The sequence below is a fragment of the Oratosquilla oratoria genome, chromosome 9, assembly GCF_046742065.1.
Source record: "Oratosquilla oratoria isolate Oo_2021 chromosome 9, ASM4674206v1, whole genome shotgun sequence".
Classification (NCBI taxonomy): Eukaryota; Metazoa; Arthropoda; class Malacostraca; order Stomatopoda; family Squillidae; genus Oratosquilla; species Oratosquilla oratoria.
The window spans coordinates 29,577,714-29,605,213 of NC_134785.1; the positions used below are offsets into that span (position 1 = coordinate 29,577,714).

Here is a 27,500-nt window from a genome sequence, read left to right on the forward strand (position 1 = left end):
GCCGGAGGACGGCAGAGAGGCAGGCAGGCAGCAGGTGGGTACAAAAAGAGAGGTCGGTTGGGTCCCACCACACTCAGCTGCTGCGTCCACTAACCAGCTGCTCTTAACGCCACGCCTCCTTCCTTCCCAATCGCAGTCGCAGCCAGCGGCCCTCCGTCTGTCTGCGCAGCTGGCACACGGGAAGGGCGGGCAGGCAGTCAGGTGGCTCAGTATCCCGGCGACTCTACGTCGAGGCGGCGGCGGTGGATCCACAACCCCCCCTCAGCCACCTCCCTCTCTGACTCACCTTCTCACTCAGGTAAGCGCCCACGTGGTCTTGTTTACTTCTTAGGTTAGGTACACGGCATGCGGTGGGGAGGGGAGGGGGACGGGCTGTGCCCAAGGGTCCTCTTCCTCTTCCTTCTCCTCCTCCTCCTCGGGTCACGTGCGTCGAGGGAGTCCATCGCCGCGTCATCCACTCGAGTCGCACCTCCGTCGTCGGGTTCCCGTGGACCGCAGTTCGCTCCTCTCCACTTTCACCCATGCGTCCTTCGGGGTCATGCGACTTCTCCGTTCAGGGCGTGGAGAGCGCGCAGCTGAGGCACGTAGCGTCCACCGAGACGCTCCTCTTTGTGGACTCGAGCCTCTTTCACCTTCCCCTTCGTCGTCGCCGCCTCTCTTGCGATGAAAGAACGGGCGTTGCTCTCGAACTCACTGTGGCGCAGGTCACACTCCGCCCAGCCCGTGGAGTGACTCGAGGCGAGAGAGATATTTGGGCTGGGAAAGGGCATCACGAGGTCTGGGCTGGGATGGGCTTCAAGGGGTCTGGTATCTCCTCCAGGAGGCCACAGGGCCTCAGGGCCTCAGAGCCGGAGGTCGGCTTCCTTCGTCTGCATTGCCTCGCGTCTTTGCTCCTTTTGCTACGAGGACCTGGTTTGACGAAACGCGTTGATCCCTTGGTCTGCTTGTCCTCAATCGATCCATCTATCAGCCACTCCATTCGGAGTCCACTGCTGAGCAAAGACCTCCCACAAAAACATTTCCGCAGGTCGCAAGATTGCGTCAGGAGACGTCAGGTTGCCTTCTACACGAGGGAGGGGTGAGGGTGGGGTGGGGTGGGGTGAGAGTGGGGAGGTTGGTTGGTGGTTTCCGGTCTCGAGACCTCTACATAAAAAGGGCGTCTCTCGGGCTCAAACTGGATCAATAACAACTGGCAATAAAGATATTGTCAAAACGTTTGTCATTGACCACGACGACCTCGCCTCCTGTGCTTTGAGTGGCGTCGATAAATAGCTCTCGCAGTTCAGCGAGTGATGAAATAGCTGTGGTTTTAAAAATGTAGTCTGAAGCTACTGTCATCGTCAATGGTGCGCAGTTACTCTTCCCACCCTCCTCCCCACCACCACTAAGTAAGCGGCAGCCACGGTTACAGACAGCATTCCCGGGCAGCAGTGGGAGGAAAAGGGAAAGTATCACTTGGTACATAATAGGGATATACTGCACACACACACACACACACACACACACACACACACACACACGCACGCACGCGCGCACACACACACACACACACACATATATATATACATATATGTATATACATATATATTTATATATACAGTATACACATATTTATATATATGTATATATATATATAAATGTGTATATATATAAATACATATATATATATATACATACATATAAATACATATATATATATATATATATATATATATATATTATATATATATATATATATATATACCCGTATATATATGACGGGTTATCCCTGTAACCCGACCACTCCCCTGGGTCAGAAGCACTGTAGCATGATAGTACATCCACAAAGCCAGTTCACTTACTCGGCGACCCCCACTCTCTGTTCCCTCATGCAGAAAAAGAGATGGTGAGAAATCCCTTCGGGGTGCGTCAAAATATCATTCACACATAACCACTCCCTACCCCCCCCCCCCATCCCCCGGCCCCTCCCTTCCTTGCTTCACAGTATCATCTATACACAACTATTGTCCACTCAACCCTACTTCTGTTTTCTCCCTTCCTTGCTTAACAGACATTCCCTCTTGCTCAACGTCTATTTCATCCAATCTATCCATCTCATCCTCGGTCGTCCCCTCAAGTTCACTCAACCCACCTTTGCTTTCCACACCTCTTTAAATAATCTTTCTTCATTCATTCTTTCCATGTGTCCAAACCATCTCAATACTCTTTCATCAGCCCTATCTGCCATCTCCTCTCCGCCCCCCCCCCGCTCTCCTCCTCATCTCCACGTTTCTCTCGCTATCTAACCTTGTAACCCCTACCATACTTCTCAGACATTTGACTCCATACACATTGAAAAAAAATCCTCTCTGCCTCTCTTAAATTCCAAGTCTCTGCCCCATACATTGGCGTTGCCACAACCACCCCTTCATATAATCTCCTCTTTGCATCTATACCCAGATGCCTATTTCTCATAATTTTATAATCCCCAAGGCTCCTCTCAGTCTGTAATTTACCTCCACCTCCACTCCTCCCTTTCCTGCTACACGCGACCCCAAATATTTAAAGCTATTCACCTCCCTAGCCTCTCTCCTTTAAGATTTACCTCCAACTCGCTGCTATTCTCTCCCCTTGTACATCTAATTACCTTAATTTCTCCTTTAATATTTACCTCCAACTCGCTGCTATTCTCTCCCCTTGTACATCTAATTACCTTAATTTTAACCACAATTACCTTTAAATTTCTTCTATCGCATACCTTCCAATACTCTGTCACTAACTCCCTTAATCCCCCCTTTCACCCTGCCACAAGCGCAGTGTCATCAGCAAACAACAACTGGCTCACGTTCCACTTTTCTCCATTTTCTTTAACCTGTCCATGTATGTATTGAACAGCCATGGTGACATGACACAGCCCTAATGCAGTCCCACCTTTACCTCAAACCACTCGTTGTCTCCATTTCCAATTCTAACACAGGTTCTACTACTGTCGTAAAAATTCTTGACTGCTCTTAACAGCTTTCCCCCAATCACCCTGTCATAAGCCTTTTCCACATCCATAAAGGCATAAAAAACATACTCTTTGTTAAATGTTTCTCAAATATCTGCCTTACGAAAAATCTGATACACGTAACTGTTACCTTTCCTAAACCCACATTGTTTCTCTCCTAATCCTCTCAATCAAGACCCTTCCATAAGCCTTCCTAACTACACTCAACAAATTGATCCCTCTGAAACTACTACACTCACATTTGCCCCCTTTTCCTTTGTAAAGCGGAACTATACAGGCATTCCTCCAGTCCTCCGGTACTCAACCCATCTTTAACCACACATTAAATAACCTCACTAGCCACTCCACTATCACTGTACCTTCGTTTTTCAGACACTCTTGCATGCCATCCATCTAACCTAGGTGCCTTACCTACTGTTATCATTTTCAAAAACTACTTGCACCTCATCTTTTCTCATTTTTCCTCTACTTTGCTATCAACGTCCTTTACTTAGCGCCTCCCATTGCTACTACCAATCCCTCCCTATCCTCCTCCACATTCAATAGCTCTCTAAATAGTATACCCATGTTCCCTTTACTGCCCCTCCTTGTGTTAACTTATGTCTATCTACGTCTTTTACCTTTTCTTTTCTGCTTGACTCACCTCCTTTTTCTCTCTTAATTCCCTTCTATTTTTTTTAACTACTTTCAAAACGTTCTGTAATACTCCTCTCCCATTTTACATGTACTTTCCTTTTTGCCTCCTTTATCTTATGCTTTGCTTCTCTTCTTTTTTTCTTAGGCTATTAAAGTATTCAGCATTAATCTTAAAAAAAAAAAAAAAAAAAAAAAAAATCTTCCCAACTCATCCTTCCAAACAAGCTGTAAATAAGTTGAGTGAAATTGTATCACCTTGCCGTACACCTTCCTTGATCCTTATTTTTTCTTTATCTTTATGCACTCAAACTACAACGGTACCTTTCGCATAAATCTTTTCTAGAACCCTTTCGATCTGTTAGTTTGCACCCTGCTTGCGTAGCGAGCTTAGTATTACTTTGTTCAACCGAGTTTAAGGCCTTCCCGTAATCTACAAAAACTAAACAAATAAGTATATTGTATTCTGTCGTTTTTTCGATTAGTTGATTCATCGCCTGCAAATGGGCTAGAGTCGAATATCCGCTTCCAAAGGCTGTCTATTCTCTTGGTTGTTTTCCATCTAAAACTTGGCTTAGTCTATTTGTAAGGATCTTGGAGAATACTTTGTATACGTTTGATAGAAAGCTAATCGGTCGACAGTCACTAAGGTTTTTCTGTTCTCCTTTTTTATGAAGCAAAATCCCTCTCTAGCATTGCACTATAATTCAGTTACGTTTTCTTGACATAAGAACTGGGTGTAAAACTTAGCTAATTTACAATAACCTTCTTCCCTAGGTCTTTCGATATACCATCTTCCCCAAGTGCTTTTCCTCGTTTCATATTATATAGAGTATTTTTTTGTAACTTCAGGCACACTACTAACGTCAACAGATGGATATACTGACTCATCTACGGCCTTTAACTATTAAAGCTCTTGATAAAAAATTATACTCTTTTTACCATTCTGTCTCTGCATTCAATGAACTCTCCATTTCATTTGCTGCCTGTCTTCGATCGGCCCTTTTAATACTTTAACATTTCCGAATAGTTTTCTCTGTTTCATCCATTTTATCTTTCTTTTCTCTGATCTCTGCCTTTTGTTGATAAACTTTAGTTCTACTGTATTTCATCTCTCCAGCTTTTAAACTGGATAGTCCTTATTTTGATTAGGTTAATTGTAGCTATGGAGTACTTGTTTTCTTTGATGTTCTTTGTACTTCCTACTTTCACTGCCAAGGAGGGAGTCACAAAGTATGCAAAGATGGTGTGTGGAACAAGGAGGACGGGAGGAAATAGAAGGAAGGGTAACGAGTGGTGAGATGAGGAAGCAAAGAAGGTTGTAGAAGAGAAAAAGCGAGCATTCACAGATTGATTACAAAATAGGACAAGAGAATCATATGAAAGGAACAAATAAAATAAAATAAAAGTAAAACATAATATAAAGGAGGAAAAGAGGAGAGCAGATGTGAAATGGGGTAATAGTATGACAGAAAATGTTGAAAGTAATAAAAAGATGTTTTGGGAAGAAATAAAGAGAGGAAGAGGAGGCGAATCAAGTAGAGAAGAAAAATTAAAAGATGCAGATGGAGAGATGATAGTGGAAGAGAGGGCAGTAAGAAGAAGATGGGCAGAGTATTTAAGGGAGTTGCTAAATGTGAAGGAGGATAAGGAGAGAAAAGTAGTTGCATTGGGAAGCGCAAAGAAAATGACCTTGATGAGTGAGTAAAATGGAGAACAAATAATGAGATGAAGGCAGTTTTTAAGATGAAAGCAGGTAAGGCACCTGGGTTAGATGGGTGTCATGCAGAATGTCTAAATAAAGGAGGTACAGTGTAGATGTTCCACTTTACAAGGGAAAAGCGGATAGGTGTGAGTGTGGTAGTTTCAGAGGGATCAGTTTAAGTGTAGATGGGAAGGCTTATGCTAAGGTCTTGATTGAGAGAATTAGGAGAGAAACAGAGGGAGTAATTGGTGAGGAATAGTGTGGGTTTAGGAAAGGTAGGGGTTGCATGGGTCAGATTTTTGTGGTAAGACAGGTATGTGAGAAAGCTTTAGGAAAAGGTTAGGATGTTTTTCGGGCCTTTATGGATTTGGAAAAGGCTTATGATAGGGTAGACAGGAAGGCACAGTGGGAGGTATTGCAGATATATGGGATAGGAAGAAAGCTGTTAAGAGCAGTCAAGAGTTTTTACGATAGTAGTAGTGCCTGTGTTAGAATCAGGTATGGAGAGAGTGAGTGGTTTGAGGTAAAGGTAAGACTTGGCCAGGAATGTGTTCTGTCACCTTGGCTGTTCAATTTATACATGGATGGGGTTATGCGAGAATTAAACGCAAGGGTAATGGGTCGGGGATTGGAGATGGTTAAAAAAAATGGAGAAATATAGGAGACAAGCTAGTTGTTGTTTGCTGACGACACTACGCTAGTGCCATGATCAGAGGAGGGATTGAGTAACTCAGTGACAGAATTTGGGAAGATGTGCGAAAAAAGTAATTTGAAGATAAATGTGGGTAAAAGTAAGGTGATGAGATGTACAAGGGGAGAAAGTGGCAGCAGAGTGGAAGTATTGAGGGAGAGAGACTGGAGGAATGAGGGAGAGAGAAGTGGAGGTGGAGGTAGAATGTAGATTGAGGGGATTAAAAATTGTAATGAGAAATAGACATTTGGGAATGGATACTAAGAGGAGATTGTATGGAGTGATTGTGCTGACAGCACTATATGGGACAGAAAATGGAACATAAGAGAGGAAGAGAGGAATTTGAATGTGTGTGAGATGAGGTGTCTGAGAAGTTTGATAGGGGTTACTAGGCTGGATAGAGTGAGAAATGAGGAGGTGAGGAAGAGAATGGGGGTGGAAAAGGAGTTGGGAGATAGGGTTGATGAAAGAGTATTGGGATGGTTTGGGAATATATTTTACGGTGTCCTCGTTATCTCTAAGAGCTTTGAATCTGTTTTTGATATCTAACTGAAATTCCTTCTTGTTATCCTTAACCTTCGCAAGGCTTATCATTATCTTTTAACTAGTTTATTTCTCTCGGCTCTAAAATTTAATTTTGCAGTGCAACCTAACATTCTATGATCACTTATTATATCTATTTACGACCGTAACATTTCTAACGCTCTTGCGCTCATCTCATATGAAGTCTAATTCGTTATTTGTTGTTTCATTTGGACTTCTTCTACGCGCTTCTGAAAGACAGTATACATTATTATCATGTTGTAGTCATCTGCAAAATTGACCAACATCTCGCCTCTGTCATTTCTCTCATCTACTCCAAACTTCCCCATGCACGACACTTCTCTCATCTTCTTTACCACTTTAGTATCAAAGTCGCCTATTACCAACGTATGTTCATTTTTTTCTTAATCCTTTATCTGACTTAAATCATCACAGAAGGACTCAATTTCATTGTTTTAACTTTGTATAGTTGGTGCTATCCTGTCTGATAAACTACTAAACTTCACCACATTACCAGCAACCTTTCGCTTAACCAAGAATCCTTTTTCCAATAGACCTTTATTTCTCCTTACATCTATAGTAGAACAGATGGAGACTATCTTGTAACCGTATCAGCTTTTCTTCCGCTCTTCAGACTCCACTTAGTCCCACGTTATGTTGTCTAGTTCTTCCATTAAACTCTTCAGCCTGTGGTCTTCTGGGAAGGTTCTCACGTTGTAAGTATAGATATTCATTTTCTTCATGATACTCGATGTCCAAGACTTAGATCTGCTTGGGCAGTGCTTACTCATATTTGGTGGCACACTGCCCGTAAGCACACAAGGCAATGCAGTTGGACCTTTAGGAGACGATGATCAAACAGGAACGCCCGGTTTTGTTTTGGCTGTACAATTCTTGTTTGCAATGAAGGATTTTTGGCAGTAATTTCACCTCCCTGCCAACAGTTTTGTGATATATCTGCATACATATGTTCATACACACAAACTTCGAGCGTCGGCTGTAGGCTTATTCCATGCATTGTGTCTCCAATCTAGGTTGATGAGAGCAAAAGAAGAGATTATACCCTCCTACAAAGAAAGAGTGTGTATGTTCTTAGCTTTCACTTTTCAGAGAGGCTCTCTTCGGTCATTTATTATATATATATATATATATATCAGATCATTTTTATGATCGTTGCTCAGAGGATTCGAACCTACTGCTCTGGCTCCAAGAGGCTCCCAAGTCAGTGCCTTACACCGCTCAGCTATCGATGGTTAAAACTCTTCAAACTCGAAGCGCTACTGGCTTCCGAGGTTTAGGAAGGACCACTCTCTGCGGTCACAAATTATCTGATTGATGTCGCTGTCCACTAGCGAATTACTCATATATATATGTGTATATATACATGTATATATATATATATATATATATATATATATATATATATATATTAAAGAAGGCAGGGTCTTACAATTATGAGTTTATTTACTAATGGTAAGCCACCATGCAGTGATCCTCGAGGTGTGTCGTCAATGTGTCTTCAGTGAATTTACTGATTGACACGACAAGAGCTCGTGAAGCCTGACGACGACGCAGACCGTCGCCACTCGTTAATCCACTTCGACCACTGACTGGTCGTCTCCTAATGAGGCAGTAGCAGCAGGGGGAGGATGTCTACCCGCCAGTAATCCCCCTCCTCAACCCATCCACCCACCGCAACGTCACGTGTTGCAAGAGGGAAGCCTTTCGTGGTGATGGCGGTTGTGGTTGCGGTGACATTTCTCTTGCATTGTTCGGTGATGGTCGTACCCCCCCGAGGGACTCTCGACTTTCTGGAAGCGACATTGTGGAGGTCACCTCTACATCGTCTCTCTCTCTCTCTCTCTCTCCCTCTCTTTCTCTGACCTCGTCCTCGAGTAGGTGACCCGGGTGTTTGAAGGCCGGTGTAAAATCCGGACTCGCCCCATACTATGTTCTTCCTGGTTACAGCACCACACTGGAACAGAGTCCAATTAACAAAAAGATGTTTTCGGGAGAAACCAGGCACCGTCGCCAGCCTCCGATGAAGAGGATCCGGAGGGCGCGGAGGGCACTGTCGCCTCGTCTGCCCCTTGATCCGGTCTCGTTACTTTTTAACTTCTACTGTCGCTCTTCCTGCTCCTTCTCTTCCTTGACACCTTCCCTAAGAGGGATGTGTGATGTGTGAACGTGTGAACGGGGTATTTGGTTGTCGAACACGTTGTTCGACAACCAAATACCCCCTTTTACCACCTCTTCGCTGCCACATTCTTTACAGGAACAGAAGCACTTGTGACTCATCGGCTACGAAATACAAATCTACCTAAAGATGAGTACACCAGTGGCGTATTTCTGATTCACCTCAGCCAATCACGAAGCATCCTGGTGCACGTCACGCTCCAGTTCGACCAATCACAGGTATCCAAAGTAATGACGTCATCAGTAGTTGTGAAACAAGGGAAATGAGGACACAGTGATAAAGGATAAAGTGTTATTGTACAGAATGACATTCAGAAGGATATTGTCTATCCCTATGACCTGAAATTGGGGTACCACCACGTGACACATTTTCTAATTCACCATATACTTTAGTCACCCCTGGAACAATAATACAGAAAACAAAAAACCTTTTTGAAAGCCAAGAAGGTGACTTCAATAATTCAACAGCTTGACGGGAATCAATTTGTGTTTTCGTCTCATACTTAGTTCTGCAATAGAAGTAAACCCAACAATCAAACCCATTTCTTGAATACGGATCTTTATTTCTATGTCCATTTCTCATAACCTGTTTTTCTTCGCTTTGGGACTACTGACGACCTCCACCTACGCGTGATGGGATGATTCGGATTGCGAAGTCACGCGTCATACCGGAGCGCAATTGGATGGTATTTCAAAGGTTCCGAGCTTAATCCTAGTTGGCGACTTCTTTTGAAATTTCGTTCTGACTTTTACTGGGCGATTTTGTCCAGATTAAGAGGGACTGATAAGAGGTCAGCAATAAGCCCACCAGTCCACATTTACCACTTTTTAGTCAGCTGTATATCCACCCCGTACACCCCCTGGTAACCCTCCAAACTGTGAGGTGGAGGAGTGGCAGGAGAAGGACAGGTAACTGGTACAAGTAGCTGGAGAAGCAGAAATGGGAAGATGTGGATGAGAATGATGATAATGATCATAACAATAATACTGATGATGATGATGATGATGATGATGATGATGATGACGAGAAAGAAATCACTTCCTACGTCTTCAATAATCAAAATGAAGAAGAAGAAAAAAGAAAATCTCTTAGTCTCTCCACCATTTTCGTCACGAAGACGTTCTCTACTGTGTGTTTCTGGCACATAGGTGTCTCTTTAATTCCCTAAAATGTTAACTTGACTGAAAAAAAAAGTGCGCAGTCAGTACTCCATACAGTGGACCGGGTAAGGAACACACACACACACACACATACACGTAGCCGACTCTGACCTCAATGACTGCCAGCTCCCAGAAGGAGGCTATGTCGTGACACAGACAGGCTTGCAACAGGTCTTTGTACCAACAACGAAGAAGAACAATGACAGTCGGAAACGACCAGGTATTCTGTTCTTGACGATAACATCACAGCGAAAAGGTGGTGTCATCAAGCTGGGAAAGAGGTTTCAGGAGGGTAGCAGAATGGAGGTATACTCACCAAAATCTCTGACCATATCACCACCACAAAGTGGGAAGTGAGAAACCTACTGGTAGGGAAAAACTTTTTTTTTTTTTGTTTTTTTTTTTGCCAATGTTTGGGTCGCCTCCCCGCCTGGTCAGGGCTGTCGGGAACCAATGCAAGAAGCAAAAAGCGGACCTAGGAAATCAGACTCACGACCACCTGCTCATGAGTTTGTCACGGTATCCACTGGGCTACTGCATGGCCCTATGGAGGGATAGTGATCGACATTCTTTTTATGAGTGAATGTTTGTTTTCAATCATAAAAGAATACTCTGGGTCTCTGGTCCGTTGAGACGCCATTGATGTCCTTAAAATATTGACGGCATAATATTTACGCAGTCATTGGGGATTCTTCGTAGGTCGTTGTGGTTATGCTGCCGGGACTCTTCGGGAGAGGCAAGAAGGTGACATTTCCCTGTCAATGCGTTCTTCAGGATGCCTCACCTCCTCGAGGCGTCTCGTGCCGGACCAAAGGATTCTTTGCAGCGAGGGTTCTTATGCACACACACACACAAACACGTGTGCACAGAGGGTTGTGTATTAACGCTTGCGTGTATACACACACACACACACACACACACATATACACACACACGCGCGTTGTTGTTCATTTGTTGCATCCGCCATATCGAGGTCACGGTAACTGGGGCCGCCTGCAAACGATCAAGCCAACCGCACACAGACATACACCAAATCACGCACATACGTGCACCGATGTTGTTAGAGGCAAAGTACACGAGGCGTTGGTCATCCCGACTGACAGTTCTCCTTGTCACCGCAACAACATAATTCACAATCCATCAATTTCCAACACTCGACCTCCCCCCCTCTCTCTCTCTCTCTTCTTCCTTTTTTATATTAGATAGTGGCTCTGAATTGCTACCATCAAGCCCAACTTCCAGGAATCGTGTTTTTATTGATGTTGTAGTTGTTCTTCGTTCCTCTTCCCTTCGAAGATCTTATGACAATTTCGAGGCTCGGGTCCGTCCACACGGCGACGCACTTTACAAATTTTGTTCTAGTTAAGGAAAAGAAGCAATCTTAAACCTTTGGCTTTGGAGAGGACTTTCTTACGCTGAAAGAAATCGCCTGGTTGCAAGTACAACAGAGACACGGGTCATGATTCTTTCATTTGTTTATATATCTCTTTATCTATCGATTTATATATATCTATTTAGCTATTATCATTATCTTTTACTAGAACGAATTCAAACCGTGTATACAGTACTCTTCCGGCCAGACTTCCTCCTCGTCCTCGTCTGCGTAGAACCTTCTCCTCTTGATCAGCATAACAAAAACCAAAAACTACACCACCACGCTGACACCACGAAAAATATGTACCCCCCCCCATCCACACCCATTAGCATCCCAGAACCTGAGAAAGAACATACCCTAGCCTGGAAAATATATACCCCTCCACCCAGTCATTAGTATCCTCAAGGCTGGGAAATACATACCCGCCCATAAAGTCCGTACCCTAACTTGGATAATATGTATCCATCCAAACACACAACATCCTCATCCTGGAAAATATATACCCCTCCCTCTAGTAATCAGTATCCCCAAGCCTGGGAAATATATACCCACCCACAAGGCCCGTACCCCACCCAAACACACAACATCCTCATCCTGGAAAATATATACGCAAACTAAGCCAACCCTACCCCAACCTGGAGTTTATATACTCTCTCAAACACACACTAGCATCCCCAGCCTGGAAAATGCATACCCATCAACACACACTAGCATCCTTAGCCTGGAAAATGCATACCCACTCAAACATGCATCAGCATCCCTAGCATGGAAAATACATACCCAACACCACACACTAACATCCCTAGCCTGGAAAATGCATACCCACTCAAACATGCATCAGCATCCCTAGCATGGAAAATGCATACCCAACATCACACACAAGCATCCCTAGCCTGGAAAATACATACCCACTCAAACATGCATCAACATCCCAAGACTGGAAAATATATACCCACCCCCACACATTAGCATTCACTGAGAGCCAATAAAAATGTCACGACGACCAAAAGGAGGCCAGAAAATTCTATTCAAGAAATGGATACAGCGAGAGGGCCGCCGCGCAGGACAACAAAGCCTCCCGTGACGGACGGTCAGGACAAATGTGGCCGCGCGCACAAACTCGGGGAGGAAAGGCATTTCTTGAGTCGGGGCGTAATGAAACACTGGAAACTCTTACATAAATCACTCGCGCCCACAAAAGTAAGAGGGCAATCCAGCGGCCAATCTCGAAGTTAAATTATACTAATGCGGAAGAGGAGGAGGGGGGAGGAGGAGGAGGAGGAGGAGGAGGAGGGGGAGGAGGAGGGGGAGGAGGAGGGGGAGGAGGAGGAGGAGGAGGAGGAGGAGGAGGGCGGCAACGTGTAGCTGCGAGCGTAATCAGCGAACACGATGGCCATGGGTAGGAAATGCTCGAAGGAGGGAGAGTAGAGGAGGAGGAGGAAGAGGGGGGAAACGTGGGGGAGGAAAAAGAGGTAGGGGAAGAGGAGGAGAGGAGGAGGAAGGGTAGATGGAAAGAGAGTGGGAGAGGGAGAAGCGAGGTAGAGAGGAGGAGTGGAGAGAGAGGGGAGAGGGAGATGAGGAGGAGGACAACGGTGGGAAAAAGGAACGGGGAAGGGGAGGTGGATTTTGAGAGGGAGGAGGAAGGTAAGGAGGAAGAGGAGGGAGAGGGGGAGAAGAGAGAGAGAGAGAGAGAGAGAGAGAGAGAGAGAGAGAGAGAGAGAGAGCGAGAGAGAGAGAGCGAAAGAGAGTGAGAGAGAGAGCGAAAGAGAGAGAGAGAGAGAGAGAGAGACAGGCTCACTGGACTTATTCTGTTCTGTTATTTTCAGACTTGAAGTACAATACCAGCGCCACCACAACCAAAACATTTCCAGCGAAGTCGTCGGTGGGGTAAGGATCACGTAACCAGATTTCTGACGGAAGAGGAGTAGGAGGAGCAGGTCAAGTCCATTCCAAGCAACTCAGAGGTTATCCTCCTCTTCTTCTCCTCCTTCTCGCCTTCAGGAACGTCACCTGGCGGGCCGGTCGTGGTTTCAGCAACAGAAACACTTGTCACCAAGGGGGCTCATCTGTCAACAAGAGTACCGAAGAAAGGAAGTACTCAAGACAAGAAGGAAAGAAAGGGTTAGCAAGAGCCTATACCTCTATCGTCTCTCTCTCTCTCTCTATTTCTTTCTCTCTCTCCCTTACCTGTATCTGCTCAATTCCGCCCCATCCGTCCCTGCCTTCCCCTTCTTCAAGAGGATCGACACATCCGCGTTAGGCCAGAAGCGCGGGGCGGCTGACGGCATCGAACGAAGAGCAGAACAAAGAAAATTGTACAGAGGATCTTGCTCGAGATGCGAACAGGATGACAAAAAGCGAACAAGTATAAAGAAAGAGTCGCGCAGGCTCTACAAAAACAATTGAAAGTAAGGACAAAACAAAAGCAACTTCCGGGTGCAACGACCAGGTAAGAGGCTCGAACTCGTATTGCCACACACCGACAACAAAGAACTCGTCGCTTCTCTTTTTTTTCCTGTTTGTATTTTCTTTCCTTACTCCTTCCCTGCTTGTTCTCTGGTGACAGGAGGGTGGCAGGGAAGCTATGAGAGGGTGAGCCGGCGGCCAGGAGGAAGGATGCGAGACGATACAGAACCGGTAGCTTCCGGTGCGAGCAACCTCCCACGCCGACTCAGCTGTACTGTACTTACCACTGCGTGTTAGCTTCGGGCAAGCATCGCCTGAAGCACGTGGAATGACGACTGAGCGCCCGCCCAGGAAGGCCTCTGTGCACGTACACACACTTCCTGGTATCTCCCGCGCGTACACGACGCAAAGGGCGTGACCCCGCGGGTTTAAACACGCGGCGCACGTGGGGAGATGTGTGCCCATGAATAAAGATTCATGAAAACTGGACTCTGGCAAGATCGTCTTCGCTCTCTGAGGTGAGGCTGCGTATTTATCTGCCCGGCCAGTGTCAACGCAGCTGACCGAGGGGGGAAAGGGAACTGGGGACTCGCTTGCGATAAAGAAACGTTAGAAGTGTCGAAGTCGATGCGGGTAAGAGCTCCTACGAGCATATCCCTGCCATCGACATAAACAAGAACAGCGCAGTGAAACGGGACCAGGGAAAACTCGGCCACCGAAAATAAAACTACGATTTTGTGCAAAGGAAAGAAATCTAGTCACGACGCTTATAACTAGCACAACCGCCATCGTAAGAAAGGTGGTTCCCAAGAGAAGAAAGGACCCTTGCGAAACGCCGAAGGTGTCTCCTGCGAAGATTCTCTTTGTCTCAAAAAAAGAAGAACCTTCGAGTCCTCTTCGTATATTCGACTAGAGGGTTTGAAAAAACAACTGAAATCTTTCGCTCATCTCAGAAGTAAACGAGGCTCTCACTCTTCAAGAGGAGCAATACTCGCCGCGAAGAACAACATTAGACTGACCCCAGCCCCATAAACAACGTTGTCACTGACAAGACCAGCGCCCTCGCAGATCGTCCACATTATCCGCCCTCCACGGTAGAACCATCTGCCAACCTGTCGCAGCAAAGATGTGCAACTTCAAGTTCCTACTGCGAAAGCTGATTCTACTCAGCCTCCTGCTCGGCGTGCAACAGGTGAGTGCGGAGTCTGCCTAGCAAAAGTCCCACAAGACGGCACCCAGGTAAGTGGCATCCACCATCATCGGCGTCAGATGGTTGCAGGTGGGAGGAGGGGGAGAGGTGGAGGGAAAGGTATGGAGGAGAGGTTGAGCGTGGGTGTGACGAAGAAACACAGGAAACTTAAACTGAGTTTAATCTTGACTAGCTTCGCAATAAGCTTTCTCAAAGCTCAACGTGAAACTAGTAAGGAATAAAATCGGACTAAGATTCTTGTGTTGCCTCTTTTCTCAATACACACACACATACACACACACACACACACACACACACACACACACACACACACACACACACACACACACACACACATACATGAGTGTATTTGGCGAGGGAAAACTCAGAATGAGGCAATTACTTTAATCTCATATGTTTCGGATGCACGCCTTCTTCAGAGAGAATGGCATGAAGACATACATCTCGTCTTATATATTTTGTTTGGCAAGCATGACGATTTCTTCTCTACGATTGGTGGTTTCTTCTGTGCTGATGTGTTTTACTTGCTTTTCTATCAAGTCCCTTATTAATCACTTCCGTATTATGCCAGTATGGAAGGTGTCCGTATTTATCTAAATATACGACCAATGAGTTGTGTGTTCTATGGTGTTTGATGTCTATGCCATGTGACGATTCGCCAATGTAAGCTCGTGCGCATCACTTACATGGTATATCACGCTATTTTCGCTCTTTTCTATTCTAGACTTCACTAAGTCTCTAATTTTTCGACCGGAGGTATACGCTACTTTAACTCCGCCTATCTGTAAAAGACTTTCGACGGGCTTAGGTTTCTTTGAGTGTGGTACTAAGATGCATTAATTCGTGGACTTTTCTTCAGTTTTCTCCCTCGTGGCAATTTCAATGGCTCCCTTTTTAATTTGTTTAGCAATCTCGCTGGATATATATATTTTTAATGTTTCGATGATGTATTCGTATTTACTCTCAATGAACTGCAATACACATCCAGATTATTCATAGAGCAATGGTTCTTAATTTTTCTTTTTTTTTTGACTGCGACACAAAATCCTGTCCAGATCGACCATGGCGACCCTTACCTTCACAAACATTTTATTTAAATGATAAAGTACTTGTGCTTGTAAAAATGTGTGACAGAAAAAATGTTTTGCTCAATCTTAGATAATAATGACTTTGGGATTCTACAATCAGGATTAATACTTTGATAATATTTTCAATAGGAATATTTTGAAAATAATAAGTTCACAAATCCTTGGTGACCCCATTTATATGCTTTGGCGACCCAACTTTGGGTCGCGATCCAAGGGTTAAGAACCACAGATTTAGGGGAAGAATATATATATATATATATATATATATATATATATATATATATATATATATATATATATATATATATATATATATATGAATACTCCTCGTTTTGTTCTGTCACGGTGTGCTGATATACAAGATACGAGTTTACATTGGCGAATCGTCACGTGGCATAGACAAGTGTATTCATGACCACAGGAATGACATCAAACACCACAGAACACACAACTCATTGGTCGTACATTTAGATAAATACGGACACCTCCCAGACTGGCATAACACGGAAGTGATTAATATGGGAATTGATGGAAAAACAAGGAAAACACATCAGCACAGAAGACATCACCAATCATAGAGAAGGATTCGTCATGCTTGCCAAAACAACCGGGAAAGTCATGGTGGCAGAATCAAATTAGCAAACAGAACGAGACGGGCAAGTGCCGATCACGATGTGGGCTTTCCGAGGCAACTAGTGAGATAATGTCGCCGGAGCATATGAATATATAAGGTGTATAGCCGAAACGTAAGAGATTAAAGTACCTCTGCCTCATTCTGAGTTATCCATCACCAAAATACACTCCAAGTTGTCAACTTTACTTTCAACACACATACATACGTATATATTTACACACACACACACACACACACACACACACACATATATATATATATATATACATATACAAAAGGCTTTTCCCCCTTACCAGGGAGGTTGCACAGGCATATACCCGCTCCCATCCATTTCCCTCCTATCCACCACCCTTTCCTCCCTCTAATCTTAGCTCCTCATGGATGACGGGTCATACCTGTATCACTAAATCGACGACCCCACCTTTCCGTTCCCTTTTGCAGAAGAATAGAAGACGGGGAGAAATCCCTTCGAGCTGCGTCAAGATCCCATTCACACATAACCACTCCCGAACCTCCACCATCCCCCAGACCCCATTTCTTTGCATCACAGTATCATCTACACATAGCCATCCTCCACTCACTCCTAGCTCCTGCCTTCTCCCTTCCTTGTTCAACAGCCATCACCCTCTTTTGTACATATATATATATATATATATATATATATATATACAAACATATGTGTAAAATTTATGTACCAACTTCACAGGTACCTGATCTAAGTCAGGTAATGTATAAAGAAAAAGGTAAATACACGTTGGAAATAGGCAACTTTAATGGTAAAGCTTCCAAAATGCGTGTAGGTCGTAGATGTAACTAGATAAGTCTAAATGAAAGAATAAAGAACGAACTAGACTTCATATTTAGAGATGAAAGGAAGTACGTTAGGAATGTTAGTCATAAAGTAAATATAGTTAATGCCCAGGCAATGGTAGGTCACACAGCAAATTCAGCGTCAGAGCCGAAAGTAATAAATTACTTTTGAAGAGGAAAATACTTCTTGTGAAGGTTAAAAGGGAATTTCAGTTGGATATCAAAACGCGATTCGATGCTCTAAGAAATAACGAGGGCACCATCAAAGGTATGAATTTGAATTTAGTGAATATCATTAGGGAGTTGGCAGTGAAATTAGGAGATACATATGACCTAATTAAAAGAAGAAATTTTATGCAGATTAAAAACGGAAGAGACAATATAAAAAGATCAGAACTAACCAAGTTTATCAACAAAGGTCAGAGATTTGAGAAAAAAAAAGGGATACATGGGCGAAATAGAAGAAACTATTCGGAAAGGTAAAATTATTAAAGGGGTCGAGTACAGACTAATTTTAGGGAGGCAGCAAATTATATATTTGAAAGGTAGATATGGAGAAATCACGAAATGTAGAGATAGGATGGTAAAAAAAAGTAGGAGAAATTTACCAAGAGACGATGAGTCAGTAAATTCATCTGTAGACGTTATCAGTGTACCAAAATTTACAAAAGAAGGAGTAGCGTTTGCTTTAAAAAATATGAAGCGAAGAAAAGCACCTGGGGAAGATGGCATAACGATAGATCTTCTGAAAGGCGCAGAGAAACAAATTAATTGTAAATTAGCTTAGTTGTATATCCGGTGTTTATGTTACGAAAGCGTTCCTGAATCATGGTGCAATGCTACAGAGATTTTAATCCACAAAAAAGGATGCTAGAAAAAAACTTAGAAACTACCGATCTATTATCTTCTTTTCAAATGTATACAAATTATTTACCATGATCCTTACAAATCAACTTTGTAAAAATTTAGATGAAAATTAACCAAGAGAACAGGAAGGCTTTAGAAGCGGATATTCGACTCCAGACCATTTCCAAACGATGAATCAACTGATCGAGAAAACGGCAGAATACAATATACCTCTTTGTCTAGCTTTTGTGGATTACGAGAAGGCCTTTGACTTGGTAGAACAAATAACAACACTAAACTCGATACGCAAGCAGGGTGCAAACGAACACATCGCAAGGGTTCTAGAAAAGATCTATGCGAAATGTACCGCTGTAATTTGACTACATAAACATACAAATAAATAAATGAAGATAACTACATAAAAATGAAAAATAAAACATAATAAAAACCGAGAAAGGAGTAGAGCAAGGCAATGCAATTTCACCCAAACTATTTACAGCTCGTTTGGAAGAGATTTTCAGACAGTTGAGTTGGAAAGAGAAAGGTTTCAAGACTAATGTCGAATATTTTAACCACCTTATATTTACGGATGACAATATTCTTATTTCAGAAAGAGCAGAAGACTTGCAAGATATGCTGAGTGATTTGAACAAAGAAATCCTCAAAGTAGATTTAAAGGCGAATAAGAGTAAAACCAAAGTTCAACACGAAAATTCAAAGTAAAGAGATTATAATCGATGGTGAAATTCTTGAAGATATTGAAAAGTATAATTATTTAGGCCTGATGGTGAAATGTCTAAATATCATAATTAATAAAATAAAAAGGCGTATTTCAATTGGTTGGAAAATGACGGGTAAGTATAAGAAGATAATGAGAGCCTCTCTACCTTTATGTTTGAAACGCAAATTCTACAATCAATGTAGTGCCAGCCATTATATACGAATGGAGAGATTAATGGTGGGAATGACGCTGAAAGACCGAAAGAGAGCAAGTTGGGTAAGAGAGCAGACTGGAGTGAAAGATACTGTGGAGGCGGTAAAAGAGAAGAAGTAGAATTGGGCTTTTGAATTAGCGCGAACGAATAATGAGCGATGGAGCAAGTGTGTTACTAAGTGAAAACCACGAGATGGAAAGCGTGCAAAAGGAAGACTACACAAAAGGTGGAGATGATATAGAGAGGTTTGCGGGAGTGACGTCGCAGAGTCGTGCGAGTCGTGGAATGGTACTCAAGAGGCCATTGTTCAGCAGCGGATTCAGAATGGCTGATATATATATATATATATATATATATATATATATATGTATATATATATATATATATATATATATTTCAGTAATTCACAAGGCACACGAGAAAAAAATATGCAGAAATAAACCCACTGGGAAATAAGAAGCTTAGTTCGAACGTTTTCGTCTATTTAAGACATTATCAAGGTGTATTCCTTGATAATGTCTTAAATAGACGTAAACGTTCGGACTAAGCTTCTTATTTCCCAGTGGTTTTTTTCTGCATACATACATACATACATATATATATATATATATATATATATATATATATATATGTATATATATATATATATGCATATACATATGTGTGTGTGTATGTGTGTGTGTGTGCGTGTGTATGTGTGTGTGTGTGTGTGTGTGTGTGTGTGTGTATGTGTGTGTGTGTGTGTGTGCGTGTATGTGTAGGTCAAGTTACGACAGTTAGATTAATCTGTTTTGCCATTAGAACTGGAACCCTTGGCAAAGACACTATCATCATACAATGCAGCATGTTAAAAATGAATGTTCTGGAACTTGTTTCATATATTCCCGACATTAACTCGCACGGCGTAGTCATTAGTCTTCATTTCAACTAGTTTTCTATTGAGGGGAGCCAACCAACAAGTGTATGAAGTTACGGCATTTGGATGAAATAGCTCAGTTACTGGAATTCGAATCTTATCACTCGGTGAAATTAAGACTACATATCACGTCGTGCGAGTTGATGTCAGGGAATGTATAGGGGGAGTTTCAGAACATTCATTTTGAATATCCAGCATAGCGTGATGGCAGCGTCTTTGCCTTGTGGTAAAAAAGGCAAACCCAAAAGTTCGAGTTGTATGCATGTATGTACGTATGTATGCATGTATATATACATATATATATATATATATATTTATGTGTGTGTGTGTGTGTGTGTGTGTATAATATATATATATAATATATATATATATATATACATATATATATATATATATATATACAAATATATATATATATATATATATATATATATATATATATATATATATATATATATATTACATTTTTAGAAGTGCACACCTACGCGATATAGCATTAGAAAATTAAATATTAATTTTGTAAATCATATAATACATCAAAGTATTACATATTTTTCTTGGCGGAACTCATTAACAGAAAACATTAAAAGCTATGCACAAGCGAACACGGTCGCATCGACTTCTTCAGACGCCATCTTTGTTTTGATATATTCGGAGGTCGAAGAAAACAACGAACACTTTGGCGACCTCTAGAATTATTGGTACCGCATTACTAAATGCAGGTTAGGTTAGGTTAGGTTAGGTTAGGTAGGTAGGTTAGGTTAGATAGGTAGGTTAGGTTAGGTAAGTAGGTAGGTTAGGTTAGAATAGACGAATTTATCATACTTTAATTTCTTCGACCTACGCATCTACCAAAACAAAGATGGCGTCTCAAATAGTCGAAGCGCATACGTTTGTTTATGTGTAGCGTTCAGCAACTTTTCCCGTTATTGATTACCGCCAAGAATGACGTATATTACGTTGGTGTATTATAATTTACAAAATTGTCGTTTACTTTTCTATTGCCCTATCGCGTTGGTGTGCATTTCTAAAGATTTACCATATGTGTGTGTATATATGCATATATATATATATATATATATATATATATATATATATATATATATATATATATATATACATACATACCGTTCGAAAGTTTGGAACAAGTGTGGGAAACTACAGAGATGAGATCCTAGTAAATTTTGCAGAGGACTACTACATGAGAGTAACAGATTTCTTTCAAAAGAGCATAAGTCATACACGGACTTGGAGAAAAGAGGAAATGGATTTTACATTAGGAAATGAGTACAGCGTTTGTACTATAAATATAATACATAAATATGGGCTATCATAGCATGATAGGTTGTATATTAAAGATGTTGGGAGAGGTCTTTGTTCAGCAGTGAATTTCGAATGGCTACTTGATTTGCCTTAACTTCATTTGATACACACACACACACACACACACACACACACACACACATACACAATGTACATTCGTTCACAGCTACTGACTTTCAGTCCGACTTCAGGAAGAGAAAACAAAACAATACCGATTTCCGAGTGGAGGGACACGAAAGGCCTTCGGGGGAAGACGTGACTGGAGCGGGAGAGAAGAGGTCCGGTTGGCCGGCTGGATGGCCGGCTGGATGGCCGGGAAACGTACGGACTATCAAACTTCGTTGATCTAAACTTGACAGAAATTCTCTTCACTAACGTTGCTTAACATTTGGTCTATAGCTCGATGAAACACAATTGTCCTTACCTTGCTCATTATTTTTTCTCTTTATCTGAGACGTATGTGCGGATTTAGCCGCACCGGATGAAATATATAACTTTATCTAAATCTAAGCCGACCTAAAACGATCATACTATTTCTGCGAGAACTGGATTAAATGATATTCAGAAACTTAAAAAAAGCGGGTAACTGGTTGTTAACTAAATTATGAATTAGATAAAAGAAAGAATATACAAATACTTTGCATGATAGCTGTGTGTATACATGTGTGTGTGTGTTCATGTGTGTGTGTGTGTGTGTGCGCGCGTATGTGTGTGTGTATGTGCGTGTGTGTGAGTGCGCGCGTGTGTGTATGATGGATAGATACATAGAGAACCGTGGGGTGAAGGAAAGAGAGCATAGATATGTGTACGTGTTATTCAACGTGGTCTTAGATCGCGTGTTGGACTCGTGATATATAGCTTATTACTCTACCGAAAGAAGTACACACACACACACAAGCACTTATTCACACGTATCCTAGCGACTTCACCACGACCACGACGACCACGACCACCACCTCTCGTGTCGTTTAGTGGAATGTAAGTTCCTTATCCGTCTTCCTCTCCTCTTCCTCCTCCTAATTCACCTCCTTTTCCTTCTTCTGTTACTGGTGGTATAAAGATGTCTACGTCACTTTGACATGACGTCACCGTTACCATCACCGCCACTGGTTATGATATCACGCGGGGTATATACACGGTCAAGTCCACCGACATTATTGGTGTCACTAACTATCGAGTTGGGGGTTACTATCCACAAACTATTTAATAAACAGGGCAGTAACTATGACCATTCAAAATATCGGCAAGTGGCTGCCTACATATAGTTCTTGCAGTTAAAATAAAGTCTTTGATTTTTGCATGTCTTCATATTCTGGTCCCACCTCGTCTGGTCCAGTGTGGGCACTTTCACTTGAGTAAATGGTGGTACGCAACCTGACCTTGAAGCCCACATCACGGCGAGATACAGAATGACATATCATTTGATGACCTTCACAAGGTCAACGTCTCCAGGCAATAATGAGAGCATCAATGCTTCTAGTATTTGCAACTATGAGGTTTCTCGTACCTTCGATACAAATCAAGAGTTATTTAGATGTCCTAATAGGTTAGTTGTTATCAACGTGACACGGTCAATGAGTGAGTAAAACGGTATTTACAGCGCATCATTCATATCAGTTTTAAAACCCTGCCACTGCCTTCAGTAATCCATGGAAAAAGCATACTTCAAATGTAAGCAAACTATACATACACAAACATATATACACACATACACGCATATATATATATATGTATAATATATATATATATATATATATATATATATATGTATATTATATATATACATTATATATACATATATATATACATATATATATATATATATACATGTATACACACATATATACACACACACACTCATATATGTGTGTGTGTGTGTGTATGTATATTTATATTCATATTTACATAGCTTGCTGTTGACATTAAAATTCTTGAAGTTATATATTCATGCTATCAATCCAAGATACTTGTTTACATTCTCTGGCTTTTATATAAAATGTTTAGACGATTTGAAATGTTTTCCAGTAAATGCAAAACTTCTTTTATAATTTCATTTCATTCTAAAGGGGAGCTATTTTGTTTCTTTCTTTTTTCTATTTTTATTTTTTTGTTACAAAAAAAAAAATCAAAGATTGTACACTACAATTCATTCCGTTGATTGGAGCTGTTCCTTTTCTCTTCTCTTTTCCCAGAAGCCGTCCCTTTTTTGATGTATTGCGTATCCACCCCTATTCTCTTCATTCATCTCTTACGTTTGTCATCCAATTACATTCTGGATATTATTTTCTCCTTCTCTTTCCTCCACGCATTGACAGAGCTTCAATACACTCCGTCCATTTTCTCTTTTAGGGTATGCACCACGTTCTGAACACGTACACATCCTCAGCACCCTATCATCCCTTTGCATTCCATTTGCTCTCTTCTTGATTACCTTACTCTAGGGTGATCCACACCCACGCCACACACAACAGCACCGTTCTATGCATTCCCTGATCCAATCCACGCTTGGAAAGTCTCCGCCTTCCGCAAGTTTCAAGTCCCTCAGCCACTTTTCTTACTCAAGTGACATCTATTTCTCTTAGGCACAACATCCAATGCCATCCATCTCACGCGGCGTCCATTTACCCGTGCGTTCCGCCGAGGGCTTTCCATCGCCATGCCGTTCCGGGTTCCAACGGGCAACGCGGGGGGGCGACTAAGGTCGAAGAGGTGATGGTGGGCTGCTAATAGCTCCTTATTAATTGACGCCAGAAGAGAGAAAGGGCCACAGACGAGAAGAAACGCAGGAGTGGGGCTACATTTAAAATATTATCCACACACACAAACACACACACACACACACACACACACACACACACACACACACACACACACACACACACACACACACACACACACACACACACACACACACACACATATATATATATATATATATATATATATATATATATATATATATATATATATATATATGTACACTGAGAGAGAGGGAGAGAGAGACTCCTAGGAATATTGAGAATTGCATTCCCCCAAACAGATGGACTGGTTTATAGAATAGCAGAGAAGATAAAGTCCAATCAGATAACAAGAACGAAATTAAGATTAAGTTTGACCAATGGAGGCAGAGAGACGGGATCATTCGTATATATTTCCTTTGCCTGAACTCTACAATCAAATCGAATACACACACAAGCACATACATACGACACGATGGCGCAGTGGCTAGAATTCCCGGCCGTCACTACGGCGGTCCGGGTTCGAATCCCACCCTATGCAGAAATAATTTCAGTATCACTACGCTGCGAGTCTTTACTCCAACTCTCGTGGGCGGGGAGTTGTGTGTGTGTGTGTGTGTGTGTGTGTGTGTGTGTGTGTGTGTGTGTGTGTGTGTGTGTGTGTGTGTGTGTGCGTGCGTGTAAGGTCACAGCATTACCCATAGATCGGTCGTATATGAGCTCTGATCTCTCCTCTGTGAGGGAAATAGCTGTCGATCACGAGTCCAACACGTGATCCAAGACCATGGTGAATCACACACACACACAAACACACAAACACATACGAGTAAACACACACACACACACACACACACACACACACACACACACACACACACACGCAAACACACATGAAACGTACGCAAAAGACTCAGCGCGGCGGGGGGGAGGGGGAGACGCCGCCGCGCAAAGGAGAGAAGTGGGGGGGAGGGAGGGAGGGAGGGAGGGTACGAGTCAGGAAATAAATATATTTGGAAGGAAGTAGTAGCAGGGACAGAGAGAGAAAGAGAGCAGAAGAGAGAGAGAGCAGAAGAGAGGGAGAGAGAGAGAGAGTAGGAAGAGAGGGGAGGAGAGAGAGAGAGAGAGAGAGAGATAAATGTGGAGGTAGAGGGAGAGAGAGAGAGAGTAGGAAGAGAGAGGAATGGGGGAGAGGGAGAGAGAGAGAGAGAGGAATGGGGAGGTAGAGGAGAGAGAGAGTGAGAGAGAGAACAAGTTGGAAGAGGGAAGGAGAAGGGAGACTTTATTATGGAATGAAGCTGCTGCACGGGGGCAAAAGTCAATTAAGTGAGTGCAATTAGCTAACAACAGATGAGACACTCTATTGGAATTCGGTAATGAGTCGATGGGGCTGAGGGGCGATGGCGGCGGCGGCCAAGGGAAGAGCCAGGAGGAGGAACGGGAGATTCAGGAGGAGGAGGAGGAGGATTTTAGGTTGTATTTCTTTGTGTCTTTGAACGAAGGGGTAAGGGAAGGAACATATATTGAGATGTCAGTGTTGTCACAGACGTTCTTGTGACTGCCGGACTTGTTTTGTTTTTTTACGTTCTTTATTGCCAAAAGCCGCAGGAATAATAATTGATAATAATAATAATAATAATAATAATAATAATAATAATAATAATAAAATAATAATAACAATAATGATTATAATGATAATAATAATGATAGTTAATAATAGTAATAATATTAATAATAATAATGATGATAAGAACAATAATGATAATAATAATAATGCTAATAACAATAATAATAATGATAATGATAATAATAATAATAGAAAAAACAAAAATGATATTAAAACGGCAACATAATAACAATAATAATGATAATAAAATAATAATAACAACGATAATAACAATAATATCAACAACAAAACCACATCCTAATAACGATAATAAGAACAATAACCGCCCCTCCGCCGCGAGGCTTCAAGTGCAACCTCGAGGGAGAGCGTGCCAAGGCGGCGGAAGCACCTCCCCCCCCCGCCACCACACCCGACAAAATCGGCGAAATGAGACCAGAGACTGGAATGTTGATGGGACACTAAGGGCCACAGTAATGGAGGAACCAACCCCGACGGCGGTGGCGACGAAGGGATGATGATAAGGTCCTGCTTGAGAGTAATTGAGATGATGACAGGGGAAGCTCAACCCACCCCCCTCCCCACCTCCTCCTCCAAGTCTGGCAACAAATGGTGATTGGCGCCTGGGGGCAGAGTGACGTCATGGGAGTGAGCATTTTTATTTTGTATTTTTCAGCAACAGTCAGCGAATCTTACCTCGGGGACAAAACCGTAGAGGCGGTAAAGGAAAGAGTTAAGGAGGGTAGCAGATCGAAGGGACAGCAGGCGTTCAAACTGAGCAACATTGTTTCTTGAATCTCTATTCATAAAATATAAACTGAGCACGATATACAGCCAGTACCCTTTACGGGGACAAGGGAGATAAAGTAGAAGAAAAAGAAGGAGGAGGAGAAAAAGACGAAGGAGAGAGAGAAAGAGAAAAAGAAAGAAAGAGAGAGAGAGAGAGAGAGACAGAGAGAGAGAGGTGGGATTAGTGATGATGACGACAAATCAGCGGCTGGGTTCGACCGACGTAACACATTAACGTATCAGTGGTATGCTTTTGCAGACCCGCTAACTTATTCTTTTCCTCTTTTATTCGTTCGGTGTCCGGCCCTCTTATGGACCAGAAGGTCTTCCTTGGCCCACAACACAAGTCCTGAGGGGTCACAAGAACCGAGATCTCCGACTGAGCTTTTCTTCCCCAAAATTGGGTTCGTGATTTAATACGCGTAGCCGGTTTTAGTTTAATGGCCGGGGGTCGGAGGCCGCATACGAATGCACAAAATAACATGAGAACACCATCATCACAGTATTGATAGAAGTTTGTCATTCCTGAGTGACGCAGGTACGTACAACAAGAATCGTGCAATAAATAGTAATAAGATCGTCAATGTAACAAATGTGAAAAATCAAACTAAGCCACACACACACACACACACACACACACGCACACACACAAAGATGGTCTGTGTTACCACAAAATAAGGGAGATCATTTGCAGCACAAGCCGTAAACACAAGAAACATACGACTCTAATAACATTCCTACGGGCAAGAGTCACGAAGCATTCCTTCATGATTAGGTATTATTCTTCACCCAAAGAAGATTGCTGAACTATTTTAACTGTGCTTACCCGTCCTTGAAACTCTTCTCTGCCACATCTTCGGTTGGATATTGTCCCCAAGGTTAGAAGCACTG

At 42.4% G+C, this 27,500-nt stretch overlaps 2 protein-coding genes across 2 annotated transcripts in view; one reads left to right on the forward strand and one right to left on the reverse strand.

Moving 5' to 3' along the window:
- Positions 1 to 27,500, reverse strand: part of Plod (procollagen lysyl hydroxylase) — a 550,148-nt gene that overhangs the window by 58,162 nt on the left and 464,486 nt on the right. The gene's annotated exons all lie outside the window — the stretch shown is intronic.
- The window catches only part of LOC143028297 (immunoglobulin domain-containing protein oig-4-like), a 97,122-nt gene continuing 69,800 nt past the window's right edge, over positions 179 to 27,500 (forward strand). The window contains exons 1-2 of the mRNA XM_076190172.1: positions 179 to 298; positions 13,120 to 14,891. Coding sequence (XP_076046287.1) covers positions 14,826 to 14,891 — 66 coding nt within the window. The 5' untranslated portion in view covers positions 179 to 298; positions 13,120 to 14,825. The remainder of the gene's footprint in view (positions 299 to 13,119; positions 14,892 to 27,500) is intronic.